The sequence below is a fragment of the Aotus nancymaae genome, unplaced genomic scaffold (genome assembly GCF_030222135.1).
Source record: "Aotus nancymaae isolate 86718 unplaced genomic scaffold, 86718_ANA_hifiasm-v0.15.2.pri h1tg000036l, whole genome shotgun sequence".
Classification (NCBI taxonomy): domain Eukaryota; kingdom Metazoa; phylum Chordata; class Mammalia; order Primates; family Aotidae; genus Aotus; species Aotus nancymaae.
Window position 1 is genome coordinate 88,117,427 of NW_026988450.1, and position 14,396 is coordinate 88,131,822.

At 49.0% G+C, this 14,396-nt stretch overlaps 1 protein-coding gene across 1 annotated transcript in view; it reads right to left on the minus strand.

The window, feature by feature from the left end:
• The window catches only part of TRAPPC9 (trafficking protein particle complex subunit 9), a 730,305-nt gene that overhangs the window by 560,727 nt on the left and 155,182 nt on the right, over window positions 1-14,396 (minus strand). Inside the window, exons 11-12 of the mRNA XM_012461180.2 lie at window positions 11,175-11,320; window positions 2,437-2,522 (exon numbers count right to left, since the gene is read on the minus strand). Coding sequence (XP_012316603.2) covers window positions 2,437-2,522; window positions 11,175-11,320 — 232 coding nt within the window. The remainder of the gene's footprint in view (window positions 1-2,436; window positions 2,523-11,174; window positions 11,321-14,396) is intronic.

Genomic DNA, 14,396 nt, shown 5'->3' on the forward strand with positions numbered 1-14,396 from the left:
GGCCTCAAGAAGCTGGCCTGTGATTAGAAGCAATGCAGGGATGCCAGCTCTCAGGAGTCCTCAACGTTGTAATAGAGGTCCTACGCAGGGCACTAAGGCAAGAGAAAGGAAGAAAAAGCTTACAGACAATTATTCACAGAAAACAAAACAGGATCATAGAAAACGCTATGGAATCTACAATGAAACCTGAACTTTTAAGTACATTTAGCAAAGTGAGAGAGTCAGGAAAAAAAGGAGTTACTTAGTTTAGCAATAAACAACTGGAAAAAATGCATAAAAAAATCGTTAACAAGAGATCAAAACCATCACCTATATTAGAATAAACCTAATAAATGATGGGCAAGGTTTCATTACAGTCACAGAGCACTGCTGAGATCAGTTAAATAAGGCCTCCGCGAAGAGGGAGATTCTGGATTCTTTTCAGCAGGTTGGTTTTCTGCAGCGGTATAGTCGTAGCAACCCTGCAACTATCTCAGATATATGACAGGACTGAGCATGAGTAGATGTGCTGATGGTGGGAGTCCGAGCTCTCACGCAGGAAGGAAGGACACACACGGATGGGAGGAAGGCGAGCCCCGTCTGGAGACGTGCTGGAAAGCAAGGGTCCAGGTGAACTCAGGGCAGATGTCCATGATGCAGATGCATGCTTATGTGCATGTGTACACATATGTAGGCATACGGTTTAGATATATATGCACAATCTCATGTATGTGTAGATGTACACAGACTTTGCCTAACTCTTGTCTACAGAAAACACCCAGAAGCAAAGCCGCTCTCTCGGCAGTGAGTACACTCAGAGCTCGGCCTTGGAGCCAAGGTGTGAAATGATCTATGTGTGGAACAGATGTAGCAGGCAAGGGTAGAAGCAGAGAAGCCACTTGTCTCTAGGCAAATATATTGGCATTTATTTCTTTTTAAAATAGCTAAAGCAATATGGCCAACTGTTACCATTTTTTAAATGTGAATGGTGGTATACGAGTGTGCAGTATTCCCTGTAACATTTCATATGTTTAAAATAATTCTTAATTTAGTTTTTAAAACTTTGCCCATGATTTGTGGGCTATCTCCATGTGGTGCTTTTTATTTTATTCCCTGCTCTTCCTCATTTGTTATAATAAGCACATATTGTTTTTAAACCAGTTAAAAATGAAAGCTGCATTTTAAGACCAAAAAAAAAAAATGTGTAAGAAAGAGCAGCAGACATATGATACTTTACCCACTTTGGGGAAGATTCTCTAAACTGCTTTTCCCTACTAAGACTGAGAAGAAAGCCACCGGAAAGGCCTGAGCCGAGAGCCAAGTCCCACTGCAGGTCAGTCCTCACCCAACAGGAGGGGGAGCGCTCCTCCGAGTCAGCCTCGGGACTGCAGGCTCAACATCCAGCTGAGCTTCCAGGAGCTCAGACCGATTTGGGGAAACTACGCCAGTGCTAGCAGCATGAGCAGCATCTCGTGTGGCTACCACGTGTCCACCTGGCAAACTGCCACTCAGCCTGTACTCCAGGCCAGGGCATCACGCCTGTCCCAGGAACACTCCCTGACTCTCCAAGGCCAGGCAGACTCCCCTCCACATCAGGCCCACAACACCGCGTGCACCCCAAGAGAGCCTTGATTGCGTTCACAGCAGGGACCAGGGCCTGACCATCTCTGTCCCCTCAGGGCCTTGCCTGAGGCCTGACACGTGGCAAGAGCACTCAGTGAGATACTTGCATGAAGAGCCCGGCTCTTGCCAGTCATAAAACTCTAGATCCAGTCTCGCAGCACCATCCTTTGCATGCCGCTGAAAAGCTACACGGCAGCAGCACACAGCAATGCAGAGAAGACTTGAGGGATGGAAGCTGCACTGGCGTGGGGAGGGTCTGCTCTGAAAACCCACAGAATCGGCTTAGAGAGCCAGTACAAATCTCCTTCCCCTGACTAGAGAATTAGGTAAGCATTTACAACAGAAGGGACTATAAAGTGAATCTTTAACACCCTACACAAAGTGCAACAGGACATTAGGATTTCAAAACAAGAGAAAGCTCGCCTTGGTGGTGTGGTCATTTAAGCTCCCATTCTACACCCTGTTCCTCCCTGGGGCCTAGATCATCTTATCATCTTGTCGCAATAAAATAATGCTGATATCATTGCGTCGCAGGCATAATGCGGACTTCGCAACCTGATTATTTCACATCTTATACCCAACCAGCTAAGCTTGGTATGTGTTCAAATCAGAGGTTTCTTTGTAGGTTCAAATATTTATTGAGAACCAAGCCTAAAGACATGGGAATAACAAAACACGGACTTCAGTCACAATGACCTTAATGCTCTGGCAAAACAAACATAAAAACAGGCAGATATCATGAGACGTGCGCCTCAGACGCATTAAAGTAAAAACCTACTTTAATGAAAAGTTTGTGTTTCAGCCCAACAAGGTCAAATGATTGGTGATACATACCATGTTTTCAACTCGAAGTTCAAATGGCATTGGGTTATATACCATCAGCTGAACTTCACACACATCTCCTTGAACCCACTGGAAATCTGGAAAATACACACACACACACACACACAAATCCAGTGATTAGTTGGTATTTTTTCACTTTCCACATGGTTTCTGATTATTTCTCCAGCAATTTATATTTTCAACAAGGCAGCAGGCTCCATGATCATCTTGAGAAGGGCGATTCAAAGCTGGTTTCCCACCAGCTTTCTCTGAAACAAAGCAAGGCAGCCGTCACTGCCACTTTGATGCCACATGAATGGTGCTCCTCACTGCCTTCAGCAGGCTCTGTTCATGCCGCCATCAGTCCAGACGGCACTGTTCTTGGTGCAGAGCTGTAAGGCACACCGCACTTCACGGGGCCCAGAGGCTGACACACAGGAAGGGGGCAATGTGATCGCTTGTGAGTGACTCGGAGTGTGATTTCCCCTATTCCCCCAAGACTGTGAGAGAGGGAGTCTTCTCCTCCCCACCCACTCCCAGGTCAACTGTAGTTCAGTACCTGTGTGGGGCAGAACTGTGATGATCTCAAAACCCTCAGCTTTGGAGTGCACAACCTGGTGTGCACGGCCTTCAGTGTGAATATGATGATGAGGTTACCTTGTAAAACAAAGGTGGAAGGATTTTCCAGATGTGACTGAGGTCCCCAATCAGTTGAATCTGGGTTTCAGGTGAGACCTCAGAGGAGGCCATGCCCTTCCCTAGAGGGCCTGTGGAGGGGACCACATGGCAAGGGCCTAAGAGCAGCCTCCAGGAGCTGAGAGCAGCACCAACTGACAGCTGCCAAAAGAACAGGGACCACAAGGAAATGAATGAAGAACAAGCTGAGGAGTCTTGAAGGCAGGCCCTTCCCTTAGTTGAGCCTCCAGAGGAGGACACAGCCCCAGCTGACACTTGGGTTTCAGTCCTGTGAATCCCTGAGCAGAGGACACAGCTGACGCCCACACAAATCGTGAGGAAGTAGATTTGTGTTGTTTTAAGCCACTGAATCTGTGATCAAAGCAACAGAAAGCTAATTCAGCATCTGTCCCAATTTCCATCACCCCTTCCTCCTTTTACAATCCTCACTTAGGCAAACCAGAAGGAATTTCGGAATCAATCCACAGGCATCAGGCACGTGTTAGGTGTGAGGCACTCCCACACAGGTTATCTCAATACTCTTCATAAGGACCTCCTGAGACAGGTACGATAACCCCATCACTGCAAGGCAAACACTCAAAGTCCAAACAGGGTAATCAATTGGCCCAGGAACCACACGGCTAGTGAGAAGAGCTGCTGGATTCAGGCCTCTGAACTCAGAGGCATCCCAAGCAGACACAGGTGGCTAACAGGGCAGTGGAGGGCTTTTTCTCTAGCAGATGAGAAAGTCTGCTAAGAATTCGTCAACTTTCATAGAGCTTTCATAAGTGTGTTCTCAAGACACAGCTTCTTCCACACACTCTGCACCAAGCACCCTGCACAGAGATAAGGACTGACTCCATCACACCTCTAACAGCTGACCCACAGCTGGCATGTTGACATTGTGTGAATTAATATAGCACCACCAGGTGAGCTAACTAGCTCATCCAATGCCTGCACCACCCTGTACTCATTGGAGCCTCTGCACAATGCAGTGAATGACCACAGTCTATGTCAGCAGCACAAATGTTACACCCATTCTACAAAAAAGGAGAACTCCCCTGCCAGGCTGGCCTGCCTGCCCATCCTATGGTCCTGAGAAGCAAGAGAGCTGAGATTCAAACTCCAGTCTCTCCGGCTCCGAAACCTATGTTCTTTCACTCTACTGCTTCACCTCTCAGGACTCCAGAAACTCAGGTCTTGTCCTTCCCTCATCCCAGCTTCCATGCCCGCCCACCTCCCAGGCCCATCAGCTTCTGACCTTCAATGGGAGAGGGTTCACCCACCCTCCTCATTCACATAAGTCAGTGGCCAGAGCACAACACACTCCCTCCCCACCTGCCCCCAGCCTCACCCAGCCTGTCCAGGGCCACTGATGGTCAGCATCCTGGCCCACTCTCACCACAAATGAAAAAGGTCACTCTCTTTAAGCAAGTTGCTAATGCTGGTAATTAACAAACTGCTGCCCTATCATGGTGATGATGATAATAATAATAATAAATCATTTTTTAGAGTACCAAAAAAAATAATGTGTACTTAGATGGTTCCTGTCTACTAAAGGGTAAATCTAAGATAAATTGTTGATTATTAAAAAATTTATTTTTCTGGCCGGGCGTAGTGACTCACGCCTGTAATCCCAGCACTTTGAGAGGCCAAGGTGGGCGAATCACGAGGTCAAGAGATCGAGACCATCCTGCCCAACATGGTGAAACCCTGTCTCTACTAAAAATACAAAAAAATTAGCTGGGCGTGGTGGCACGCACCTGTAGTCCCAGCTACTCAGGAGGCTGAGGCAGGAGAATTGCTTGAACCCGGGAGGCGGAGGTTGCAGTGAGCCAAGGTCGCGCCACTGCACTCCAGCCTGACGCCTGGTGACAGAGTGAGACTCTGTCTAAAAAAAAAATTTATTTTTCTTTCTTTTTGTGAGATGCAGCCTTGCTCTGTCACTCAGGCTCGATCTCGGCTCACTGCAACTTCCACTCCCAGGTTCAAGCGAGTCTCCTGTCTCAGCCTTCCAAGTACCTGGGACTACAGGTGTGTGCCACCACACCCAGCTAATTTTTTTGTATTTTTAGCAGAGACGGGGTTTCACCATGTTGGCCAGGCTCCTGAGGATCTCCTGATCTCAAACTCCTAATCTCAAATAATCTGCCTCAGCCTCCCAGAGAACTGGGATTACAGGTACGAGCCACTGCCCTTGGCCTGAAAAGTTATTTTTGTCTGAAAGAAGGAGATAACCCCTTTCCAGCCCTCAGCATGTCAAAGCACGGTGGTGGCCCTTCCTCATTGTTTTGTCCCAAGAGTAGTGGGAAGGCATAAGAATGAGCCTCCTGAAACCCCCTGGTCTCAGGCTCTGCCCACCCTGTAGCAGGACACACTGTGCACGCTGTCATCTGTGACCCATGGCATTGGGCAGTGGCGTTTACTGACAAGTTCGTCTCTTTCTGCTACACTGTATGGACCCACATGGTAAGAAGCACTCCTGACTTATCAATGCATCCCCAGCACACAGCACAGGGCATACAACTGCTACTAAAAATGTTAATGAATGACCGCTAGGGACTTTAGAAACATTCTCTCCCTTGATCCTCAGAACCACCCTCTGTGTCAGCTTCTAATGTCCCCATTCCGTAGATGGCATGACTGCAGACCACAGAGGCACCATCAGTTGTCCAAGATCACACAGTGGGGAGCTGCAGGGCCAGGCTGCAGCACAAGTCCATCTGACGGTCACAGCCTCTCCAGGCCATCATGCTGCCTCCAGGGCAGCCATGGACCTCGGCAGGAAGCCTGGCAGTGCCACAAAGATCCATCACAAATGACTGAAAGTCTGCAACCCAACACACTCAAGTTGAGGACTGGTGTTGCAGTCATCTTTGCATGGAATGTGGCTCAGATGATGGCCACACCGGCCAACACACACAGACGCGTGAACTATTCCAGGTGAAAGTGGAAAATGATCTCAAACAGTGCCCTCAAGATTTCTTCATCTCTAAAACCCTATGCCGCCTGCTGTGATGGTACCTCCCCCAGTTACACACCAAGGTTCAGTTAGACTGGAAATTTAGGTTAAAGTGATGTGATTTGTCAAGCCTCTGGGCAAGCTAATCACTGATCAGTACACTGCCAAAAAGATATTAGAAGCTATGCAATGTAAATTACATTTTCCTACCAAACAAATAATGTGCATTTCGGCCAAACCTTGTATCTCAGAAAAAAATCTTACATCATCCACTGAACTTCTCCTCAGCCCAGAGGAACAGGTACTTCTAACCACGTGAGAAGCTTTATTATAAAGGAGAAAGGCCTGGGGCACGGAGTCCTACAACCTGGCATGGAGCCTGGGCTCTGTCACTGACAAGCTACCTGACCTGGGGCAGGTACTTACATTCGTTCAGTCTTAATTTTCTCATCTGCAAATAGGGAATATAGTAATGTCTGTAGCATAAGCATCAAATAGTTTTGAGAATCACTGGATAATGTCTGCTTAAGCCCACCCACTTCAACAAATACAGAGAGTAATTTTCATAAAAAGAATCCTCGACAGTGTCCTTTTTTGTTGTTGTTTTTTGAGATAGGGTCTTGCTCTGTCACCCAGGTTGGAGTACGGTGGTGTAGTCTCGGCTCACTATAGCCTCACCCTCTTGGGTTCAGGTGATTCTCCCATCTTAGCCTCCCAAGTAGCTGGGACTACAGGTACCCGCCAGCAGACCTGGCTAAATTTTCATATTTTGTGTAGAGATGGAGTTTTGCCATGTTGGCCAGGCTGATCTCGAACTCCTAGGCTCAAGCAATCCACTCGCCTCAGTCTCCCAAAGTGCTGGTATTACAGGTGTGAGCCACCACACCTAGATAACAATTTCTTAAGACTAAAAAGGAAAAGCAGAGAGGCAGGACTTGCAATCCATGCCATCAGTGGCACAGGCCCCTGCGCTGAGCTGGCATCTGGTTTCATGGTCTGCTGTGTCACTGTCTTCAAATTTTTAGTGATCTTTGAACAAAGGCCCTATGTTTGCATTTTGCACTGGGCTCCACAAATCACACAGCCAGTCCTAAGAAGAGGAGTCTCACACCTCCAGTCTCCTAAATCACCTCTAGATGTTTTTCTCTAAACCAAAGGACTGAAGCTTTCCTCCAAAGTTCTGTAGGGGAGACAGCTCATCACCAACACCAATGAGAGCAGAAAAGAGCAGAGACTCTAGAAGGTCCCAGAACAAGAGCCTCGGCACTCCTAGGACAGCGAGTCCAGGGCCAGAGGAGACAGAGGATCCTAGATAGTGGCCTGCCCATCCCCACGGAGCTCAGAAGTCACCCTCCAGAGAGGAAAGGTGGAGCTCCCACAGGAAGCCAGGAAATAACATTCCCAAAACACAGCGAGGACAGGATGTGTGCAGCTCTCTCCCGCTTACCGCAACACACACTGGAGCACATCTGGGGATGCCGCCAGGCCCTGCCTGTTCACCCACCAAGTCCACCCAGCACCCACACACCCTGTCACCTCGTGTTCTCCAGAGGAGAGAAGCAGTGGCAGGAGAGACAAGACTGGGGTGTCTTTCAGAATCAATAGACTGAAAGTGGCATTTTAAAAACACACACACACACACACGCATACACATACACACACACATACACATACATACACACATACACATACACATACACACATACACACACATACACATACGTACACACATGCATACACATACACACACATACACACACGCATACACATACACACATACATATACACACATACACACATACACACAAATTCTGCAGTAGGTTTAGCACTCACAGTTTCAGAAATTTTCTAAAATTCAGTACTGGCTGCAGTTTTTCAAGGGCATGACCTCATGTCTCCTCATTTTCTTCTCATTCTAACAATGAACAGCTAGAACAACTGGAGCCATTCAGAGGAAGGCTGCATCTGCACCTCCGGAGGGCTTCCCAGGGGTGGCCCCCACCCCACACCCCACACCCCACTCCCACGTGGCTCCTCAGAAGAAGGCTGCATCTGCACCTCCAGAGGGCTTCCCAGGGTCTGCGGGGCCCCCACCCCACACCCCACACTCTGCTCCCACATGGCTCCTCAGAGGAAGGCTGCGTCTGCACCTCCGGAGGGCTTCCCAGGGGTGGCCCCCACCCCACACCCCACACCCCGCTCCCACATGGCTCCTCAGAGGAAGGCTGCGTCTGCACCTCCAGAGGGCTTCCCAGGGTCTGCGGGGCCCCCACCCCACACCCCATACCCCGCTCCCACATGGCTCCTCAGAGGAAGGCTGCATCTGAGCCTCCGGAGGGCTTCCCAGGGTCTTCGGGGCCCCCACCCCACACCGCACACCCCACTCCCACATGGCTCCTCAGAGGAAGGCTGCATCTGAGCCTCCGGAGGGCTTCCCAGGGTCTGCGGGGCCCCCACTCGACTCTCTACTCCCAGTTAGCCCAGTATTTATTGTTTGTTCAAGTTCAATGTGTAAGCAACCAGGCACACCTGCTGACAGGGCTACAGTTTTAAGACCTTTATCCACATTTAGTCTCCATAGGCAGCTTCTCATGTTTGTGTCTTGTTGTCTGCATGAACTAAACAGAAAAATCAGTAGAGGGTAAGGACTGTGGAGCCCAGTTAATAGGCCTCTCCCACACCCACTGTGCACATGAGAGCAAACCAGAGGGTACTAATGGGAGCAGGACACTTGGTCCGCAATGTGAGATCAAGCTTGTCACTAACTAACTTTTAGTTACTTCTAAAAGTCATTTCTCTGAGTTTGTTTCCTCATCTGTAAAAGGGAGACAAAAATGAATTCTTCCAAAAATACTGGAAAAACTAAATAAGGTAACATATGATAGCCTCTTATAAAGCACAATTTGAATAAAAGAAATGATAACCATTTTAACAAGCACAAGGTTCTTTGAGTACTCCCATCCTAATGATGCCCTTTGTCTTAGCAAACAACTTTATCTCTTCGGAAGCACTTTATTTTTTAAGGCATTCAGATAATTTACAAATTGTTAATGAAGTTTATTATGAGACCTTTACAGAAGCTAAGGAATCCTAGAGCTAGTAACGCACAAGAAATGCTCATCAAGATAATGTGCTGGCTGGATGCAGAGGCTGCCACCTCTAACTTCAGCTCTCTGGAAGGCCGAGGCGGGAGATTCACTTGAGCCCAGGAGTTCGAGACCAGCCTGGGCCACATGGCAAAACTCTGTCTCTACAAAAAATACAAAAATTAGTGGGTGTGGTGATGTGTGCCTATGATCCCAGCTAATGGGGAGGCTGAGGCAGGAGGATCAATTGAGCCCAGGAGGTTGAGACAGCCGTAAGCCCTAATCATACCACTGCACTTCAGCCTGGGTGACAGAGCTAGACCCCGTCTCCAAAAAAAAAAAGATTATGTGCCACACATAAAGCTCTTACTGTCCTTTCTGCCTTGAATTCCACAGTGCCCTGCCAGGAACATGAAATGTACGGTGAGATCCAGGTTCTCCTGTGAGTTCTTGGACAAGACACTTAAACATCCTGCATCAGTTTCTCTGTCTATGAAATGAGATTCATAGTATCTCCCATTCATTCATTCATTCCTTCTTCCATCACTGCTCCAGGTGCTGGGGAGATAGCAGCTGAACACAGCCTGCCAGAATTCTGGGCTTCAGGGGATGTTGCAGGAGAAAGCATCAACAGGCCAGTGAGGCTCTGAGTTGGAGAAAAGCTAGGAAGAGAATCCCAAACAGCACCACTAGAGATGGCGGGAGGACTGGCCGGTGAGCCACTGGGATCAGAGAATGCCCCTCTGAGGGAGGGGGCATTTGAACAGAGACCAAAAGGATGTGACAGCAAGAGAGCTGATGACAGAGGGGCAGGGGACAAGCTCCTGGCAGAGGAAAGAGCGAGCCCCAAGCCTGTCTTGTTCCACCCTCAGAAAGGAGTCACTGTGGCTAAACCGCAGTGATGGTGGCAGGAAAAGCCAGACGGAGTGGGAGGGGTGTGAGCAGGGCGGGGTCAGGGAGCACCTGCAGTCCGTAACACCGGATGTGGGTGGGCTTGTGAGAGCAACAGGAAGCCTCTGTCCTGGAAAGAAAAGCATGATGGAAAAAGGAGTTGGAAGGCCTTTTCCTAAATTGGAGGTATAGGAATTAAGAGTGGAAATAAAGAAACAGAGAAGAAAGCAGTGACTATCAAATGCAGAGCGCCGTGGCTGTGCAGGCCTTCCACTCACACTCCGCAGAGGCCCTGGCAGCCACCAAGGAGGAGCCAGCCTCCAGACTCTCAAGGTTCAATCACAGGACACATGGACTAGTGGCAGTGGTCCCCAGTGACCAGCAATCTCAATCTCCTGCCACGGACCTCGGGCATCTCTTTGTGGCAGCAAGGGACAGACAGCTTGGCACCACAGCCTGGCTTCAGGAAAGACACCAGCGGACAGGGCCGGGTGCACACCGAGCCCTGATGCAGGAAGAACGAGAGCTCTGACACACAAAAGCTCGGGAGAGATTTCCCACCCCAGCCTCTCCCACAACACACCTGTGCTCACAAGAGAGCACAACACAGTGACCTCATCCCCTACTCAATCCTGAGCACAGCACAACCCTGAATCTTCTCTGATGATTCACAAGTCACTTCAGCCCTTGGAAAATCACTACATCTCCAATATCACTCTTCTATAGTTCACGTAAGTCTCAGTTAACAGAAGTCTTTCTGGTTTTTAGAACATTCAAAAGTCACCTTATATGAAATAGATTTTTAAAAATCAGACCTATGGGCAACTGCTTGCCAAAAGCAGCATATCAAATAAATTTCCATGACAGACTATCCACATACATGCACACACACGCACATGTGTACACAGCCACATGCACACACACACACGCACACACAAACACACATATGCATGCATGCACACATCTACACACACACACATCCATGCACACATCCACACGTATGCATGCGTCCACACACACACACCTGTGCACACACACATGCATGGCCTGGCCCAAAATTTTGTTCTAACAATCCAGAAAAGCCATCGGACACCAGGTGGCAGAGCACGGTGGGAAGGCCAGGCTAAACGTCATACCTATTTTCTTGCTGCGCTCTTCTCCACGGTTGTGTGCGATAATTGGTGAATAGATGAAGGGACTTTTGGTCGACATGTTCTGACCCAGCAAGCTTTTCATCTTGTGTGGCCGGAGGCTAGCAGGGAGGTTCAACAGTTTCACATGCCTGTTGTTTCAAACAGAACATAAATACTTCAACTGTCTTGTTAGCTTGATTTCAGGATAAACACAGCCAAACATGATGTGTCAGAAAAACAGTAAACCACTCAGAAGGAAGATAAATGGAGGGAGGCAGAGCACTCCGAGTCAGCGGACAGAGCAGGAAAGTGTTGCAGCAGTAACTCAAGACTCCCGGGGAGGGAAACCACTCCTTGGAACTCAGGGAGCAGCCGCCTCCCTCTGGGGGCTCCTGAACTTGGCCCAAGGATGGTCTGGAGTCAGAAAGTTCAGCGTGAAATCTCGCTGCACACTTATTAGCGGTGTGCCTTTGGGCACGTGCCTTGCCATCTCTAAGATGTAGGTTCCTTGTCTATAAAGTGCAGGTGGGGCCACCACCTTCCTTGTGGACCCCTGGGGAGGATTCAGCTAAAGACTCCTGGCACAGGGCCCACTGCTCAGCCAACGCTGGCTCTCCTCTGCCTCTCCCTTTCCCAAGGGACCTGCCCATAGCAAGTGGCAGCCAGTCCCTGACCCACGGGAAGAGAAAGCACCCACGAGAAGATCAACAGCACGCTCTGCTTTACTCGCATGCATGACTGCTTCTCCAGCAGCAGCTTCTGCATCTGACATTGCTTCCCCAGCTGTGGATGTCTGCCAGTCTATACTCCTGCTTGAATTCATCCAGCTAGCATCGAGATAAATTTACCAATCTGTGGAGCCTGAGCATGTGCAGGCACTGTGCTAACCACTGCGTGTGTGTTATCCCACTTAAACATACAACCACTGTCTTAGTTTGGGTACTATTAATATTGTCTCCATGTTATCAATAAAGAAATTCACACGAGAGGGACTAAGTATATTGCCCCAAATGCCATGGCTGGAAATCGATAATAATAGGTGACACTATGCTCTTAAGCCACAACACGAGAAGGTGCTGTCACCCTTGTGACCAGTTGGGAAGACGGTGGTTAAGATCTGGAACACTCCTAGACGTGAGATGGACAGGACAAGGTTAGAAGTGGGAAAACGGGAAGACCAACCGTGACACTGATCGTGATAAATCTACGTGTTCCCCAGCCCCTGCCTCGCGGCCTCCACAGGAAGGTGAGGCCCCCCGAGGAGCTATGGCCAGTGGGTTGTGAGTGGGAGCCACAGAATCCTCTGTGAGACGCAGCACTTTAGAGCGACAGGCCAGCCTCCAGCTCTCTTCTTTGGCCGCATGGCCATGGCAATCCTGGAGGCCGAACATTGAGAAGGTGCAGCACCAGACAGGTGCAGCCTGGAGCACTGAGCAACCTCCCAGAGCTCAGCTGCCTGGAGAGCCGCCCAACGTGAATCAAACTTGAGTGAGTGGGGCAGAAACTGTTGTTCAGTAAATCACGAAGATTTCAGGGTTGATTTTTCTGCACAGGGCACCCTAACCTATACTGAGTAATAATGACTGCCCTACAGAATCCACAAAACCACCACCTCTCTCAGCAAGGAGGGACCTCAGATGCCTCGTTCCATCCTGCCCTGTGCAAAGCACACCTATAACACTCAGCAGACCATCCCCGCCAGTGATCCACATCCCAGCCCCGGGGAGCCCGCCAGGTGTGTGGTTCTCATCCACCATCCTCAGTGACCCAAGGCAGGAGATGGTGCTAACCCCACACTCTCCAGACCAAGGGCACACCCAGCACATGCTCCCCGGCTCCCTTCGCTTTGCGTGCGCCCTTCGCTACGCCTTCATTCTAGAGGATCAGAACCATTTCACCTTTTATCTGTTTTCACTCAGTTGTGAGCCTGCTGAGGACAGGGGCACCGGGGCCTTATTTGTCTCTAGCTGCAGAACTAATAAAATTGTACTTGGCCTGTGAAGCTGCCAACGGTAAAGCAGCAGTCCAGGGATAAAGCGTCCAAGACAAGGGCGATTTTGACAGATTCCATTTGGAAACTGCTGACACTGTAAAAACCTGACTTCCCTCAGGAACAGCAGCCTCCGGGGCCGTGCAAAGCACTGCAGAGCGCTGATCAGGAAAGCGACGCAGGATGAACTTGTCAAGAGCAATGACAGTCAAAAACCACTCGCCTTTTGTTTCCTGGTTTTTAATTCATAACTTTCTTCCCAGGGAAAGATCTCTAAGAAGAGGCGGGCGGGGACTACAGCTGGCCTCAGCTGCCTCGTGTGTGTGACAGCGTGGAGGCCACTTGCTCGGAATCCGAGTAGCAGAATGAGCTGGAAAGGGCGACAGCGCCAGCTGTAGTTGCAAGGCGGGCTCCCTCCTGAACGCCGCTATGTGTTCATCATCAGCTCCTAACAGCTCCGCTTTAAGAAATTCTTAAGGAAGGTTATGGCTTGGCCGGTAGACCATCTATGGGAGAAAACCCTGGACGGTGGCATCAACACAGTCATGGAGGCTGCATCCTGACTGGAGTGTGGGAGGCCGGAGCACTGCCCTGAATTTGGGTCTCTAAACTCCTTTCTGAAATAAATGCCTAGAATTCTTTCTCAGACAGTAGAACTAACTTAGAAGTTTCAGTTTTAAAAGTATCAAAGCAACTCGAAGTTCACTCTCACTGGAGGATTTGGGTCTTTGTCCATGTAGATGCCTTCATCAACTCTTGAGCTCTTTTCCAGGTTAAAGGAGCTCAATGTTAGCTCTTAAAAACACAGTCAATGATTCCCACTTCTCCATATCACTGCCCCCAAATTAAAGACTCCCTGGTTCACTGGAAATGGCACTGGAACTCTACTCCATGTCCTTAATAATAATCCATGACTGACAGTGTATATCTACACGCTTACGAGGGGCCTGACGGTCTACTGTTGGCTACTGTGTACGTACTTTATCATTTTTGTGGCGAATTCCGTAAGTAACGAAATAGGATCACTTATAGTTCTATCAGAACCATCCTCTGTATTCAGTCGGGACGAAAGCAATGGGATGTGGGCTTAGCCGCCCCAGGCCCGTGAGATCATGCTTGGCCACTACTAAATCCTCGCAATCAGCCTTGGGCCAAAAGCGCATCTTAGGCACTCAATAAATACTTCATTCATTGAATTTTGGAACAGAATTAAAATAGGGATGTATTTTGGCTCC